The sequence below is a fragment of the Diplodia seriata genome, assembly GCF_021436955.1.
Source record: "Diplodia seriata strain FDS-637 chromosome Unknown scaffold_2, whole genome shotgun sequence".
NCBI classification, from domain to species: Eukaryota; Fungi; Ascomycota; class Dothideomycetes; order Botryosphaeriales; family Botryosphaeriaceae; genus Diplodia; species Diplodia seriata.
In genome coordinates this window covers 231,259-248,164 of record NW_027117309.1, presented here as the reverse complement: position 1 = coordinate 248,164, position 16,906 = coordinate 231,259, and the positions used below count along the sequence as shown (strand labels likewise).

The 16,906-nt window shown below is 57.7% G+C and overlaps 4 protein-coding genes across 4 annotated transcripts; 3 read left to right on the top strand and 1 right to left on the bottom strand.

Annotated features, from left to right (window-relative positions):
• Positions 1-63: 63 nt before the first annotated feature.
• Positions 64-2,659, top strand: TGL5 (Lipase 5; the record flags this gene model as incomplete). Its single annotated transcript, XM_066772962.1, has 3 exons — positions 64-315; positions 370-1,211; positions 1,270-2,659. The coding sequence occupies 3 exons, from the start codon at positions 64-66 to the stop codon at positions 2,657-2,659; spliced, it is 2,484 nt and encodes an 827-aa protein (XP_066635529.1).
• A 4,132-nt stretch (positions 2,660-6,791) lies between these two features.
• Positions 6,792-8,399, top strand: SLS55_001467 (uncharacterized protein; the record flags this gene model as incomplete). Its single annotated transcript, XM_066772961.1, has 2 exons — positions 6,792-7,060; positions 7,241-8,399. The coding sequence occupies 2 exons, from the start codon at positions 6,792-6,794 to the stop codon at positions 8,397-8,399; spliced, it is 1,428 nt and encodes a 475-aa protein (XP_066635528.1).
• A 415-nt stretch (positions 8,400-8,814) lies between these two features.
• Positions 8,815-9,889, top strand: SLS55_001466 (uncharacterized protein; the record flags this gene model as incomplete). Its single annotated transcript, XM_066772960.1, has 2 exons — positions 8,815-9,485; positions 9,529-9,889. 2 exons carry the CDS (start codon positions 8,815-8,817, stop codon positions 9,887-9,889), a joined length of 1,032 nt encoding a protein of 343 aa, XP_066635527.1.
• Positions 9,890-12,298: 2,409 nt separating this feature from the next.
• Positions 12,299-16,114, bottom strand: SLS55_001465 (uncharacterized protein; the record flags this gene model as incomplete). Its single annotated transcript, XM_066772959.1, has 1 exon — positions 12,299-16,114. One exon carries the CDS (start codon positions 16,112-16,114, stop codon positions 12,299-12,301), a length of 3,816 nt encoding a protein of 1,271 aa, XP_066635526.1.
• Between the last annotated feature and the right edge of the window lie 792 nt (positions 16,115-16,906).

Sequence of the window (16,906 nt, the reverse complement as noted above, 5' to 3'; positions counted from 1 at the left end):
CGAGTCTGACAGAGCCGCCCTGCGAGAGCCCGTTCCGCCCTCGCCTATGGCTCCGGTGTGCTCATGTCCTTCCTCCACGACGCCCTTTTCTCCCGCCGGTACCACCATGCCCCGAAAGACGGCCAGACGGACCCGGCCGCACTGAGGCGTCCCAGCGGCAATGCCGGCCTTCTGTCGCCGTTGGCCAAACTGGTCAGGGACCCGGCGGGGACAATCGAGGATTTTGTGGGCGCTCTCGGCGGCCAGGAACCTCACAATGCGCCCGAGCTGGAGGATGGAAGCCGGAAGCAGATCCTGTACCTGCGCCTGCAGAACGTACGTCGCACCCTTCGTGGTGCCAGGCCGCGCTAACAAGCAGGTTTGTGACAGGCCGAAAACTACACCGATTGGCACGCCGCAGCCGCCGAACTGGACGATCTGGAGGGAAACAACGATTGGAAGCACGAGCACGAGTCGACCGAATACAACTACGAGTTGGTAGAGGCCCGGCTCAAGCAGCTCGACGATGCACGTATCAGCTGTGACGTCCAGCGCATGCTCTTCCTTATCCGAACCTCCCTCACACGCGGTCTTGGGGGTATGGGTGACTTGCGCTTGTACAAGCACTCCCACGTCGGAACCAAGGCTTTGATCGAGCGCTACATTGAGTCCGCCAAGCAGACTCTCACTGCTCTGCTGGATATCTCGTCAAAACAGGGAGACGGCGGCCTCGACCCGCGATACGTACTGGAGCAACTTTTGGCCACCCGGCAATCGTTCGGACGCAGCGCTCTACTTCTGTCCGGAGGCGGCACATTTGGCATGAACCACATTGGGGTAATTAAATCGCTCTGGGAAACCAATTTGCTTCCCAGAATCATCTCGGGTGCCTCTGCCGGCAGCATTGTTTGCGCAGTGCTCTGCACGCGCACGGACACCGAGATGCCACAGGTGCTAGATGAGTTCTGCTTCGGCGATCTAGACGTATTTGAAAAGCCGGGCGATCGCGGCCTCTTGACAAAGGCCGCCCGGTTTCTGAAGTACGGCGCTGTCTTTGACATTTCGCATCTGATTCAAGTCATGCGGAATATGCTCGGAGATATGACCTTTCAGGAAGCCTACAACCGGACTCGAAGGATTCTCAACATCACCGTCTCAAGCGCGAGTGCTTTTGATCTGCCCCGGCTGCTCAATTACATCACCGCGCCGAATGTCATTATCTGGTCTGCAGTGTGAGTGATTTCCCACTTTCCGTGGTGTGATTGTTTGAGCATCATCTGACTGATTTAGTGCTGCTTCCTGTTCGGTACCGTTGGTATTCTCCGCGGCTCAGCTCATGGCGAAGGATCCTACCACCGGCCAACAAATCCCTTGGGATCCTTCGCCCCAGCGATGGATTGACGGGTCGGTCGACAACGATCTCCCCATCACGCGTCTCGCAGAGATGTTCAACGTCAACCACTTTATCGTATCCCAGGTCAACCCTCATGTAGTGCCATTCCTGGAAAAGGAGGAAGGTATTCCTTTCCCGGAAGCCCAACCTCAAGCCTCGGCTTTCGCAGCTGGTCCCGGATGGCTGCATAGTATGGCTAGCCTGGCGAAGGGAGAGGCTCAGCACAGGCTGCACGTTATCGCTGAGCTTGGCTTCTTCCCCAACTACTGCACAAAGGCCAGGTCTATCCTCAGCCAACGTTACTCTGGAGACATCACGATCTTTCCGGCCATTTCCTACTCACAGTTCCCGAGGATCCTGAGCAACCCCACACCAGAGTTCATGCAACAGGCAATGATCTGCGGCGAGAGAGCCACCTGGCCCAAAATGAGCAGGATTATAAACCACTGCGCCATTGAGCTTGCTCTTGATGACGCCGTGCGTCAGCTGAGAGCACGCGTGGTCTTCAGCCCTAGCGAAGTCGATCTGCGCAAGCACTTGACTCGGCCGTCCTCGGTCCATTCCGAATCAGGTCGCGGCAGAGGCAGGACTTTGCGATGCCGCCAGGATTTGACACGCAGCATCAACGATTTGGATCAAGAAGCCCGCAACGGACGTCCAATTAGCCTGAACCTGGATGTGCCCGTCAAGTACCGTACCCGCTCAAAGCCGGATTTGAGGACCTTTGCGGCTCCTCGCGCGAGCGATTCGGCTCTGCTTCAGGTTCCAATGCAGGACATCCTCTCATCTGCCACCGAGGAAGACCTTATTTCGACTGACAGCGAAGACGATAACGCGTCTCTTTCTTCGCTCGATTCTCCTCCAGACGCCGATCAAGACGACTGGCCACCTCCTCTGTTCCCTTCGATCTCGCAACCGGCAACACCGAACCCCAGCTCTCGGGGCATCCGCAGTACCTCGTCTACACAACTCGCCATGACCAGAACGCCCAGCGCGGTCACGCAGCCCAGTTCTCCAGAGCGCATCTACAAGCGTCTGTTCCACGCGCCGCAGAAAATCACACAGTCGACAAAGACGCCGGAAGATTCCCAGTCAGGCTCCAACAAGCCCAATGAGGGCAGGCGACGAGAGAGCCACTCAGGACTGCAAACCGATATCAGCGGCACAAGAGGAATGCTCCTCCGCCGCAAGAAGAGCTTTGGCTCCTTGCTTCCGAGCCGTCTTCAGAGAAAAAGCAAGAAGACCACCGAAGCGCTTGATTACCCGACCGAAAGCGACCTTTCGTAACTTTGCCCTTCACGTACATGTATTGTTTACATACCCTTGAAGTCATGACATCATTATTATATTCATCAGCAGAGCTTTGCCTCTGCACGAAATGCATCGTTCAGGAGTTCAGTGGCGCAATTCGCGCAGGAAGATGAGGGAGACGAGAGGCACTGGATAGCAGATTCGCAATCGCTTGCTTCTTATGCGCCGCATTCGATCACAATTTGTTTTTTTTTTGTTTATTCTGCGGATAAAGTCTGGCATACTTCATTGGCTTGTATCATTCAGCATTGTCGACACCATCGAACCCGACGCCTGGTCGTGGGGTAGGAGAGATAGAAAGGGAATTTTCTTTTTTCCTCGTCAGATGTGGTCATATTTTCGGATTGGGGATAGATACTACACACGCTCCCACGAGCCCATCGCCGACATCTATCTTTCCTTTGTAATCAAAAACGAGAACAAATACCCCACAACTTATATAACCTTCATCATTCGGCTTGACAGTGCCATCATCTCTTGTCGCCTCTTATAATGTCTACAAGACCCACACCTACTCGAACAAATGATACAAGAAAGCCCTCATATAAACACAGTAACTAGCTAGCCTTTGGAACTACGCCACATGTGATGACAACGCACCTTTCTCATTTCGTCGTGTGATAAGCATTCGTCTCTTTACGTTCGATTCCGTCGTTTTGTTGTTCCCGCACCTCTCTCTCCCTCTCTCTTTCTCCTACAACCCCTTTTCCGTCTTCTCGGCATCCACCTCCTTCACCGCGTTCGACAGGTCCGGATTCACCACTCGCGGAATCTGCTTGCGTTCATTGCCTAGCACCACTAAAATTTTACACGTTCCATGTCAGCAGTTGTATGTTTTTTTTCTTTCCCCCTCTCTTCTCTTAACGGAAAAAAAAAATTCCAAAGAAGAGAGAAAGACTGCGGAGAAAGAGAGAGAGAGAGAGAGAGAGCGGGGGGAAAAACTCACGTCGGTCATACAACGCATAGCTCGTCACGAGGGCAACCGGCATGGCGACGATGGCCAACGTCCACCGGCGCGCGGCGGGCTTGTACGCCGCCGGCAGCGGCTCGACGGGCTTCCACTGGTGCGGCGGGGGTCGCTGCTGCCGCTGGTGGGGCTGCTGCTGCCGCGGCGGCTGCTCCTCAGCTGGCAGCGCGGCGGCGGCGGGCGCTTGGGCTTTGGACGGGCGGTGCGGGCTGTAGGGTAGCGGCCGCGGTGGTTTGTTGGGTGCTGGCGGTTGTTGGCCTTGGGCTTGGCCTTGGCCTTGGGGCGGTTGTTGTTGTTGCTGTGGGCGGGCCATTGGGGATGGGATTGTGTGGGCGGCTTCTGTGAGCCACGGCGGGGTGGTGCTGGCGGTGGTTGAGGAGGGCGGAGGTTGCAAGTGTGCGGGAGTAGGGTTCTTCGTCTCGATGCTGTTGCTGCTACCGCTGCCGCTGCCGCTGCTGCCGGAGGGGGTGGAGGCAGTTGGATTCGCAACAGACGTGGAGCCGATGCGCGCGAGCTCTTTCTCTTGTCTGTGTAGCTCTCCCGCTACTTTTGTGGTGGCTCCGTCCGCTTGCGTATCACGCAGCAATTCTAGGTGGGATGTTTCCAAGACTCGCCCCGTGTCCTCAGCGCCCACCGTTGTCTTTTCTTCGTTTCCCTCGGCCCCGTCGTCGTCCTTGCCGCTCTGCAATGGCAACAATAATTCCCGCGCCGCAAGCTCGCTCAGTATTTTCGAATCTTTCGCCGCAGTCGTGGTCTCCGCCCTCGCAGCGGTGCTATTCTTCGCTTCGATTGCGATTGCCGTCGTTGGCACCGCGGAATTGTCCGGAGCGGGTTCGGCGGCTGCCTTGGGTCGTGGAGGTCGAGCCGTCGTCGTCGTCGATGGTGAAGCTTGCGGAGTTGGGTTCGGAGGTGTGATCGACGCCGCCGCAGCAGCTGGTGGGTCCGCCAGTTGCTTTGTCGTGGCCGGTTTTTGATTGGCCGGCGGGCTGCCATTGGTCTTTTTGGTCGTGGTACTCTTCGTCCTTGTCTTCTTCTCGATAGCGGTATCGGCCTTTGTAGTCGCTTCCCTTTTTGCTCTCGGTTTCTTCGCATTGGCAGGCGCTGGTTTGACGTCTTTCGTTGGAATGGTGTCGACGATCAAATCGATGGCGGGAGCTTCGGCGTCGGCAACGACTTTGCGCGGACGGCCTCGAGGGCGCATTTGGAGCGTTTTTGCGTCCGCCATCTTTTTCTCTTGATTTTCCTGGTATTTTCCCTAGGTAGCACAGGTTGTTCGAGTTCCGAAGAAGAAAGTTGGAGTGGTCGTGCTGCTAAACTCGGTCTTCATCGCGCCTGTGTAGACAAAGACGCGTCCAAGCAACCGACGCGTCTTGCCGGGCGAAATTACTATAGCAAGGATGCATGCTTGCGATGCCTGGGTACGAGGGTGGCGTGTGGTCAGTGTTCATGTCACATGGAGCATGAAATCATGGGTAGGGATCCATCGCGCTGCTGATTGGTGATGCTGGACGGTGCGGCTTTTGAAGCGTGCAAATGCAGGGCCGTGCAATGGATTTTTGAGTTTGGTGCAGCTAATAATGGACTGGGGTCACTTGCGGGGATTTGGTGTTCACTAGCGTTAAGTGGCGAGGAAAGTCTAACTACCTACTTCTACGTGATGACCTCTTTGTGATGAAGGTTTAGGTTTATTTTTCCTTTTTGAAATGGAGCATATGTGGCTGTATTCACAGCAGAACAGAAAACAGAGCTCAACCCTTTTTCAACTGTTGAATGCTTCGTCTAGTGAATCGATCAGGGAGCGCTTTTCGTACCGGAAAGTATGAGCTTCTGCAGGAGAAACGGAGCTAAGCCGGCCATCGCCCAGTACCAGCCCACCTGCCTTAATTCAGATCTGCTCTCCTCATCGATAGATGCGTCCGCACTGAAACCTCTCTGTAGCAGAGACTCAGACCTGGATTCCTTGTACGTCTCCGCCTTCACCTGCAGACTTGTCACAATCCCAATGAATATCCCAAATTCTACTCGGCGGTGTGGTACGATATCCCGGGCGTGGTGCGTGAGGACACTGTGCAGTATTGTATGAGCACATAGGTGCCCCAAAAGCCGCCACTTTCCCAAATAACGCACCCAGGATTATCTCAATCACCCGTTCTGCAGCAGTACTCCTTCAGTTGACCCACCTGGGTCAAATTCTGCCTCTTCCAGCTTCGAACAACAAACAGAAGACGGCAGTGAATGTCAGAATCAAGCTGAGGGTGTCCGTTCCTCGGAGGTTGAGGTGACGACGCAGTTGGACGTTAGGACTCGCAGTGGAATGAAAGACAAAACAGCTAACCCGAGTCATCATGTCCGGGAGATTGATAGCCCTCATTCGGACAGTCACATCTCGGAATGAGATGGGCACATCTCGGGCCGTGACGGGGAAGCAGCCGAGCTGGGCGGCGGAAATAAGGCTGCAGCAGCAGGCCGCGTGCACTGGTCAGGCCGTTGGCCGGAGCAAGTTCCTGGGTCATCTGCATGCCCGTGTCAGCAAGCATCGGCAGCCGATCTCCGTTGGGTGGTGGAGCCCGATGTGTTCAAGTGATGGTCCCGGGCCTGGACTCGTGGAACTGTTTCAGAGCGCTGGCAAAACATCATGCGGCACCCGAGCGCACAGGGCTGAGGTCGGGCAGTCGAGTGGAGCAGCGGAGCCGGATGCAGCATCGCATCGCAAGCGAGTCTGCAGCCTGAGTAGTGTCGAGGCGCGTATACGGACAAGTCGCGACGAGTAGTGGCAGTTGTTGCGCGGCCCGCTCTCGCAGCGCTGGAGGGCCGGGGCGCAGGGCGTTCGCTTGCGACGCGAGCAGCCCATCCCTGCGCCCATCAGCCTCCCACGCTCCACGACCCATCCCTCTGTCCAACCGCTGCGCCGCTCTTCGCTCAAGCTTCGCCGGCACTCAATGCCGCTGCTCGGCCCTGTCACACCGGCGCTATATTACGCATCTACCTGGCGTTCGCCATGGCGCGCCGAACTCCTGCCCGTCAGATGACGCCGCCTGCCCGGTCACTCTACATAACACAGCACCGTTTACCGCTCTATATGTGTGTGACCCCGCCCTGTGAGATCTCCTCAATCCTCCCGTCTCTCGAGCGGCCAAAACCATGTATCCTGCCGACCTTGTCGTCCGCTTGTTCTCGCTCTCGAACTGCGCGCTTTGCATCTCAACCGTACTACTACTCCTATACTTGCGTCATGTAAACCGCGCTCTCGGCGGCACGCCTGACGAGGCTTCGCGTGCTGGCTCCCAACCCTGGACCGAGGAAGAGTTGAAGGAAACCTACCAGAAAATGAAGCAATCGCCCGTGGACATCCGCCAACACCTTCCTCCCAAGCAGACTCGCCGTTACATTGTGACTGGAGGAGCAGGCAAGTCTGTCCACAACCCACCTCTCCCGTAGCCCAAGCTAACACCAGAAGCAGGCCTGGTTGGTGGCTCAATCGTACAACACCTTCTAGCTCGCGGCGAAGATCTTGATGCGATTCGAATCGTTGACGTCAGACGCCCAACCCCTGATGTCGCGGGAGATGTGCGCCGATCCGCAGAGCTTAGCAAAGTTGGCTTCGCGACTGCAGACATTACTGACTCCGAGTCCACCGATCACGCCTTCTCCGTGCCCTGGCCATCCTCAGTCGAGGACAGGCCACTCACTGTTTTCCACACTGCTGCCACCATCCGCTTCGCCGAACGCGCAAGGGACCTGCTCCCCCTATCAGAGAAGGTCAACGTCGTCGGCACCAAGAACGTCCTCGCCGCCGCAAAAGCTGCTGGCGCCTCTGTCTTCATCGCGACCTCCTCGGGCTCCATCGCCATCCGCCGTGTCAACTTCTGGCTGGCGCCCTGGCGGCGCTGGCCGCGGGGCTTCTTTCAATCCCTCAGTGACGCTGACTACGACTTGAGCCGGCCACACGAGACATATTTCGGCAATTACCCAGCATCAAAAGCCACTGCAGAGCGGATTGTACGCGGTGCCGACAACGCAGCGAGCGGAATACGGACCGGTGTCATCAGGCCTGCATCAGGCGTGTATGGGACGACAATGGACAACACGATTGGCAATTACTTACGGCGCGGCGGCAACGCCGACTGGATCCGCCACATCGTCAACCCCTTCGTTTACACCGAAAACGTCTCTCTGGCCCATCTCCTGCTTGAGCAGCGTCTGATCACGCCCGCTCGCGACCCTGCTTCCGGGAAGCGTGTCGACATTGGCGGCAGTGCGTACACCGTCACCGACCCCAACCCGCCCATCCGCTACTCCGACATCGCGCATCTCCTGCACACGCTCTGTGTGACTCCCGTCAAGTTCGTAGCCGTACCGCCCGCGCTCATGCTCGTCATTTCCCACGTCGTCGAGTTCTACACACTGCTTCGGCACCGGTACCTCCCAAGAATCTTACCCCCGGTGGCGGGCGATTTGGCTCTGCTGCAACCCGCCCTGTTCGCCATCTGCTGTGTACATCTGTCCTACGACGATAGCGAGGCGAGGAAGAGACCGGAAGAGGGCGGGCTTGGGTATCGAGCGCCGTGGACGTCCATGGAGGCTATGTGTCGGCAAGTCCTCGCGTGGAATGAAGAGTGGAATGAGAAAGTAGGGGAGAAGGGAAAGCAAATGGAGGGAAAGAAAGGCGAGGACGGCAGTATCATGGGAGAGGTTAGGGGGTTGGTAGATACAGTGGAGAAGCTACCCATGGCACCTGTTCAGGCGTAATGAGTGAGGGTAATAGTCCACGTTGCTCTTTTACGGCTTACTTATGAAAGCATGTGTACTAAACATGACGAATAGATACCAATGAAGCTCTTACAAGTCCATACAAGACCAAGCTACTGCTAAGGAGGAACTATCCATCGTTGTTCGGTTCATCTGAAGTGAACGGTCGCCCCTCACGGTGTACTGATACCACACCATTCCTCCAAGAAGCAACTCTTATCGGCCACAGCTGAACTAACAATTGACTACCAGCCTACTAGAGAGTAAGTTTACTGCCCGTAATGCATGCTCGGGTAAATCTATTACTGCGTTCCTCCGTGCTTAACCCGCGTTGCAAACGCGTCAAGCTCAGATCTTCTTCATCTTTGCACCCACACCCTTCGTCGCTCACAACCAACAACCAGCGACCGCAAACATGGAGCCCAACAGCGCCCAGCAAACGCCTGCAAGGCAGGTAGAGGAGCAGACAGGGAGAGACACCAGTCCTCCAGAAGAGCACCGCTCGCGCCAGGCTCGCCGCGCCGCCGAACGGGCGGCCGAGAAGGCCGTCCAGAAGCTGGACAAGAAGGCCGCCGCCACCGACGAAGACGACGACGACAACGACGACGACATCAACCTGGCACCGCAGGAATTCCCTGGTGAGATCTACATCCGCGAAGCATCCGCCGCCATCAGGGACGCGCAGCTGGCCGGACAGGCTAACCCGCCGCAAGAAGACGACGCCGCCCACTCCACCACCATCTCCTTCTTCGCCGACGGCTCGAGGGACTCGGCGCGGAACGGCAAGGGCGCGGCATGCGCCGTCGTCTGGCGCGACCCTGCCGCTGCCGCTGCCGCCGCCGCCACCGCCGACGACGACAACAACAACAACAACAACTGGCGCGTCGACGCCAAAGCCCTGCCCGACGGCGCCAACAGCCACGACGCCGAAGCCCACGCGTGCCTACGCGCCCTCCAACTCGCCGTCGCCACCACGCGACGTCCCAGCAGCAGCAGCAGCAGCAGCGCTTCTCCCGCCACCGTCCGCCTCATCCAGATCTTCACGGACAGCGCAACGGTCCTCCAGGCCCTCATCAAGCTGCGCTCGTGCGACCGCGGGCCGTTTCCTCCCCCCCGCCCGCATCGACAGGCGCCGGCTGGCGCGCTGGACCGCGCGGCGCCCCTACTTCGTCGAGCAGCTCGAGGCCATCTACAATTGGGCCGCGCTGTTGAAGGACGAGGGCGTGCGCGTCGTCTTCCGCTGGGTGATCAAGGGGCACGCGTGGCCGTTTAGGGTCGTGGGCCACGCAAGGGTGGACGAGGCGGCGCGCGCGGCGTTGCCGTCGAGGCGGCCGGGTTGGGTGGCGCCGGAGCCGGAGTGGTGGATGAGGAGGATGGAGAGGGAGAGGGAGAGGAAGAAGAGGGAGAGGAAGAGGAGGGAGGAGTGGGCTGAGGAGGAGGCGAGGCTGGAGAAGGGCGCTCCGCCGAAGAGGAGGAAGTTGGGGCGCTGAGCAGGCGCTGAGGCTGGTCGGGGCGTGGTGGGAGATGTGCTTGTAAGTTCGTCCCCTGAGTTTTTTTGGGGCTCTGGACTCCGTTGTTATGACTTTGTGTTTAGTTCCTCGGATCGACGAACGACCCTTTTTCTTTTGGTGGGCAGGCCTTTTGGGGGATGGGGATGGGGATGGGGATGGGGATGGGGATGGGGAGGACGACGAAGACTGGGAGGACTAGGATGAGGACGAAGACGAAGATGACGACGAAGACGAAGACGAGGACGAGCTGAGCGGGGAGTCATTCTTCGTAGACGGACATCATAATTCCCATTGCAGATTCATGTCCGGACAATAGCTCTGACTGTCTGTGTGACATATTGCTTGATTCGATAAACTTGGAGGTGGAGGTGCGGTATAGGGCAGGACCGGATATGTTTTCCGCTTTGGGACGACGCGGAACGTCATGGTGTGGGGGAGATACGGGTTGCGTAGCTGACCCCGCGTCAAGCCCATATCAGTTAAAGATTACGCCTCACGTCAACGAAGGTGACATCAAAGGTTCAGTTGATCTATATACAGGTGTTTTCGACTACAACCAAAGCGAGACATTAGGAATTCCTCCAATATGTCGTCGACCAACGAACCGGAGCAGTACCCCGTCCGCCCCACCCCGCACTGCCCAAACAGTGTCTTTCCCGTCTTGGTCTACCGCGGAGTTCTACCAACGCCGGTAGACGAAGAGTCGACGTCAGACTTCCTGCAGAGGAATCACTGGGAGAAAAAGGCAAGTCATTATGGAAAGAAACACAGACAGCAAAAAAAGTCCCGTAAAAAGCCTCCATACACATAGCTTCCCCACGTCTCCCCCCTCCCATCCTTTTCTTTCAAAACGAACCCCCTTTCTGAGCAAGCAACGCCAAAGGAAAAAAGGGCACCTGGGGCGCCATCACCACCAAGCACTTCCACCCCAACACGCACGAATGCTACGGCGTCTTCCACGGGCGCTCCGAGCTGGTCTTCGGCCTGGGCGGTGCGGACGTCAAAGCCGATGCCGATGACGACAGCAATGGCGAGGAGCTGGGGGGAGTGCGCGTCACCGTCGCCGCGGGCGACGTCGTCGTCGTGCCCGCCGGCGTCGCGCACGCGTCCGTCCGGAAGGATGACGGGTACAAGTACGTTGGCGTGTATCCAGAGGTGAATATCTCTCCTTTTCCCTCTTCTCTTTTTCCGCTTTACTACGTGTCTTGGAGATGTTGTGTTTACGTGGGGGGGGGCGGGGGCAAGGAGAGAACGGGGGAGGGGGGGGAATGATGAGGGATGTTCTGTGCTGATGATGTCCGACGACGAATGCCAGGGCTCGCCGAAGTGGAGGAACGAGTGGGGCAAGAGAGAGCTGCACGGCGCGGATGATCCGCTGTTCGGTGAGATCAGGGGAGTGCCTGTGCCGGAATGCGATCCCGTCTTTGGGCCGGACGGCCCGTTGAGGAAGGTCTGGGGTGAGGTGTTGGCGAAGTGAAAACAAACCGGGGGTATTTTGCTCTCTGCTGGGAAAGGTTGGAATTTGGCGCGTCGAGTGTACATCTTGAGTGAAATATGTCAACGGTCAATTCGTGTAACTGCGGGCGGTGATGGACATAGCGTTAGTGGGTAGAAGGGAAATATGGAAATATGATTGGGAAGTTGATTGGGCAGTCGAAATGTTATAGCTGAAATCTCTAACGTCTCCCGCCCAATTGAAGAAAGATGAGCGATAGTAGCGCTACAAGAGAGCCTTATATCCAACAAAGATGCTCAGCTCTCAACAGTCATTCTACCACGGTCGTCGTACACCGTAAACGCGGGGTAATACCGTATCTGGCCGTTGTTTGGAAGCGCCACACTGATGACCTCCTGCCACAAGCAGACTGATGTATACAACCGATACACAATCATACCGTGGCTACGAGGCTGAGCTGACCTACCCTGCGGGATGTGAGTAAGCAAGTACAGATGTCTGCCGTAAACACCAAGTAGAGCTACTCCAATCAAAAGAAAAAATTACGCATGGAGCCCACACCCTCCACACATATGCACACAGCACTAACCTGCACAACCACAAGATGACGACGAACAATGCTATTTTCGCTGTTCTGTCCTGTCCAAAAGATTCGATTAACCGTTCCCCGATGCAAATGCATTTTATCCGGATCCCCAATCCATGTATGTAGTACTGACTGTACCCAAAACCAACAAAACCAAGCCAAGCCAACCCGGACCGAACCAGCCTTTCCATTTCCCCCAAACACCAAATCCAGAAGAAACAGAAAGAAAAAAAAAAGAAAAAAAAAGGGAACAATCAAAATCAAAACACCAACCCTCGGGTATCATCGCACAACTTAACACCAGCCCACAAACAACCCCCGCCCTTCCCCTTCCATCATCCCTCAATCAAAAACCCCCTCCCTGCGCCCTCCCAAAAGCCGCAGGACTCAAACTGCGCCTCGCAAGCAACATCTTCTGCCTGAACGGCGTGACGGCCGCCAACGACGACGCACCCTTGTCGTCACGGTCGAACAAGCCCTTGTTGAGCTGCTTCGGCGGGCACGTCTTCTGGGTGATGTTTTCCGGGTGCAGGTAGTACGGGGTGGCGGGCGAGAAGGGCTCTAGTGCGCCGAGTACGGCGGTGGTGACGGTGACCGAGGGCGACGACTTGGTCGGGGTCTTGAATAGGAGGAGTTGCGTCGCTGGAGGAGGCGTGTTTTCCTTGTTGCTGTTGTCGGCGGCGGCGGCGGCGGCGGCCGGGGTGGTGGTGGAGGTGATGTCGGCAAAGGGGCTGAGGGTGGGCTTGCCCTTGGGGGTGAGGCTCATGAGGGCGAAGGGGGTGCCGAAGGACTTGGCCGGGGTGGCGCGGGCCGGGGTGTTGGCGGCGCTCAGGGCGAAGAGGGTGCGGACGGGGCTGTTGCCCAGGAGGAGGCGCGAGACTTCGACCAGGTAGTCCTCTTCGACGACGCGCTTGTTGAAGCGTTCGCAGTCGAGCACCCAGCCGATGTTGACGGCCTTGACCGCGCCGCCGGCGGCCGCCACCTTCTCGAGAGTCTCGACGGCGCCGTCCTTGAACAGGACGTGGCTGATGCTGTCGTCGATGCCGTCCCACTCGCTGACGACCTTTGCGCCCATCTCCTCGAGGAGGGGGATGAAAAGGTCGCCGGCATCTTCGCCGTCAGCAGTGCGGACATCGACAAAGAAGGCGGTGCCGTTCAGGAGACCATCGTCAGGACGAGGAATGTTGGCCTCGAAGTCGGCATCAACATTGTGCTGCATGGCCTTTGGAGTCTGAGGCTCTTGAGGCACCTCAATGATCTTGGCCTGGACAGGCTCAGTCGCCCAAGCAACAGACTTCTTGGGAGATCCAAAAGGCTTCTTGAAGGGAGAGCGGAGAGAAGACTTCGCCGGAGTGAGGGAGGGAATGAAAGCAAGGCTCTGCCTCGGCTTCTTGATGGAGCTCTCCAGCTCAATGGCCATAGAAAGGCGCTTGTGGCGAGCACGACGCTCGGTCTTAGCCTTGTCCTTGGCAATTGCAGCGGCATGTTGCTCCTCCATTGTAGGAGTCGAAGGCCTTTCAGGAACCTGCGGAGCAGGGGTTCCCTGCGTTTCTTCCACAATTTCTTCTTGGACGATCGTAGTTTGCTCAACGACGGCGGTCTCCTCGACCTGCTCCTCGCCTGCGCCGACAGTCTCTAGAGCCGCCTCGACAGGCTGAACCTCGGGCTCGCACTCGGGCACCGCCTCCTCGACGTCATGTGCGTCTTCGATGAATTGAATCTCAGAGCGAGCAGGGGTAGCCTCGACATACTCCTCGTCGTGATACTCAACAACACTCGGCTCCTCAGCAATAGGCTGTTCCACCAGAGGAGCGTCATCCTGAACGATTTCAGCAGCCTCCTCAGGCTCGACATCATCAACAGGAGCGGAGTCCTGCATGGGGACATCGGCATGCTCCTCCATGACAGCAGAGTGCTCGACAGGCTCGGCACGCGGAGACCCTACCGGGGTCTCGCTGTCAGACATGACCAAGTCGGTAGGGGAGACGCACGGCTCCATCCCCTCGACGTCGGGACGCTGCAGTTCCAAGTCCGCGGCGATGTCATGCTGATCGTTTTGGGACTCCGGTTCCTCGGTAGACCTGGCAACCTCGATATCCAGGCTCTGTGATCTAGAGGCATCTTCTTGACCACTCTCGGATTCTGACAGGCTCTGGTCAATTTTGTCGATGACGCCCTGAACGAATTGCTCCGTAGGCGTAGCCGGTGGCATGGCAGGCGACGCCCCGTGGAGCAACTTGATAGCAGAATTGACGTCCTTTAGGCCGGCGGGGGTCTTCTTGACTGGTGTGGGACTGCCCGCATCGGCGTCCACAAGAGACTTGGCGGGAGTTTTGCCGGGGGTAGCGAAACGCTGAGCAGGAGTCCTCGCGGGCGTGTTCCAGCGGCGAGGCTCAGCTGCTAGCACGGAATTTTGCGCCTGGGTCGCAAAATCCTGAACGCTGGTTCCGAAGGCAGGCTGAGTAGGCGGTTCGATGTGGACCTTGCGTGGAGTGGCAGATAGAAGAGAGGATCCCATTTTGCCTTCATCCGTCTTTGTTGGTGAGGCTGTAGAAGACCTGGGAGGAAGGCCGGGCAGCGCGATCTTGCGAGGGCAAGTCTGCAGAAGAGATGACTTTGCATGAGCCGACTGGGAACTCTGCTTGTTGACCGGTGCAGTAGAAGGAGGAAGCATCAGACCCTTCTTCGCAGGCGTCTGCAAGAGCGAGTTCTTAAACTCTGGCTTCGTAGCCGTCGGCCTCATGGGTGTCATTCCATGGGTCGATGCGCCAAGCGGGCCCCTCTTCGCAGGGCTGTTCAGAATGCTGCCGGTGTTTGCTTCGGGCATTGGCTTCGCAGCTGACATAGTAGGATGAAGCTTGAACGGGGTCGCGATGGGTGCCTTGCGAGGCGTCTCAAAAAGCAGAGACTTGTTTAAGCCCGGGGTTCTGGCTTGGAAGCTGACGGTGTGTGGTGTTTGTTCGGGTCTGAAGAACGGAGTGGCTTCCTGAGCGAAGGGCAGAGCCGTCGCATGGTGCGCAGGACCAGGAGTCTTGGGAGGTACGTTCTCTTTTGCCTGAGGGCGAGCCGATTTCAGGATCGACTTCGGCGGTGCGGGCGTCGGCTTTGCCGGAGTCTCTGGCTGCTGCCGAGGCGCGGCGGGCGTCTGGACCGGGGTGGAGACCCGGTGTTGTTCCTCGGCGACGGGCTCGTCACTGGGCTTCTCGGCGTCGCTCACTTCCTTCTCGGCAGGCTTCTCCGATTCTTGTCTTGTCGACTTGATCGGAGTTGCGGGAGCTGGCTCCTCTTCCTCGGCCTCGGCCTCGACATGTTCGGTAGGGACTTCAGGAACCTCCTCCAGGGCCTTCTTCCTTGTCGACTTCGTTGCCGACTTCGCAGGCGTAGGCTCCACCGGCGCATCCGAAGCCGGTTCCTGCGGCTCTTCGCTCGCTGCTCTTCTCGACGACTTTCTCGTCGACCTCAGCGGCTCCGGAGCTGGTGCTTCCTCGGCATCTTCCATCTGGACGTCGGGAGCAGCAGGCTCGGATAGCTCGACCTTCGCCTTCCGTCCCTGTTTCTTAGCGGTGACGGTAATGCGCTGGGCCAAAGGCTTGACGGCGGCGGTAGAGCGCGACTCGGATGCCTTGGTTCCGCGGGTTGCGCGTGTCGCCCGGGTTGTTTTCGACTCTCCCATGGCTTCGGATTGTGCAGGCTCTTCAGGATCCTCGGTGACGTGCGACCGCGTTTGTCTCTTGGCAGGGCGATCGGTTTCGGGCTCGATGTCTTTCGCAGGTCGCTTGCGCGTTGTTGTCTGCTTCGGCGCAGCAGCAGGCTTGGTGGCAGCAGCCTTCCTTGTAGCCTTCACCGGCGGGGAGGAAGCGTCGATTACGTCGATGGGATCGAGATGGACGGGGTTCTCGCAGGGTGGTGCAGGCGCATCGGCAGCTTTTCCGCGCGTCCGGCGTGCGGAGGGCGCAGCTGACTTTGCCGTTGTCGTCGCAACGCCGGATGCGGCAGCCGGTTTGGCCGTGGTCGCTTGGCCGCGCGTGGGCTTCCGGGTAGGAGCTGGTTTTTCGGCGTCGGCCTTTCTGGCGCGGCGAGCGGGCTCTTTTAGAGCGGCTTTCTTGGGAACGGCGGCGGCCTCGTCCTTGGTCTGTGCTCGCTGGGCGCGTGTGGCGACCATGATGGGCGATGGGGTGGATGGTTGGTGGTTAGTAGGGTTCGAGGTAGGAATGGCTACGAGAGCGGCATGGACAAAGTCGAGTGGTGTTGCTGGTCGTCTGTTGCTTTGGAACAGCGTCCGTGTCGTCATATTTGTGATACAACACCGACGACGCTAGTGTTGGCCAAGCAACCGCCCGAACCCACCGCTTCCGCGACCCTCTCCACGCCGTCGGCCAATCAGAGCCGGCATCCCCACCAACATCCGCATGCGTTCCGTCTTTGTTTGTTGTTGTGCTCCACCTCTGCCGCCCACCAGTCTGGCCTGTCTCTCCACCATTTGGCTCGCTCCAACTTTAAACACTGCTTCTGTTTCCTACTACCTGGATAGTCGAACGCAACATCAGAACGGATTGTTCCCCGTTCAAGGCTCACATCTGCGTTTTCAACTCACTAGCTCTGTGATACAGATGTGGATGTGCTCGATTCAATGCGGACAACCAATGCCGACAATATATACATCTGCCTAGCCCACGTAGGTGTACATCAATTGGCTACGTGGCACGTCCTTCTGTGATCCGCTGAATCTCAACAAATGGAGCGTAGGTAATATCTGCACACGTTTGGTTTTTGATAGCGGGCGCGTTATAGTAATAGTCCCACCACAGCCCACCAGGGGTCTGTCTGTCTCCTCTACGTGTGCCTTGGCCCAGTGCAGAGTGACTTTCTTGCCTAGTGAGGACTTCGGTCATCCAAAAAAGAAATCGGCGGGAATAACGTGAGGCAAGTAAATTTCCGGAACCTGCCCGCTGAA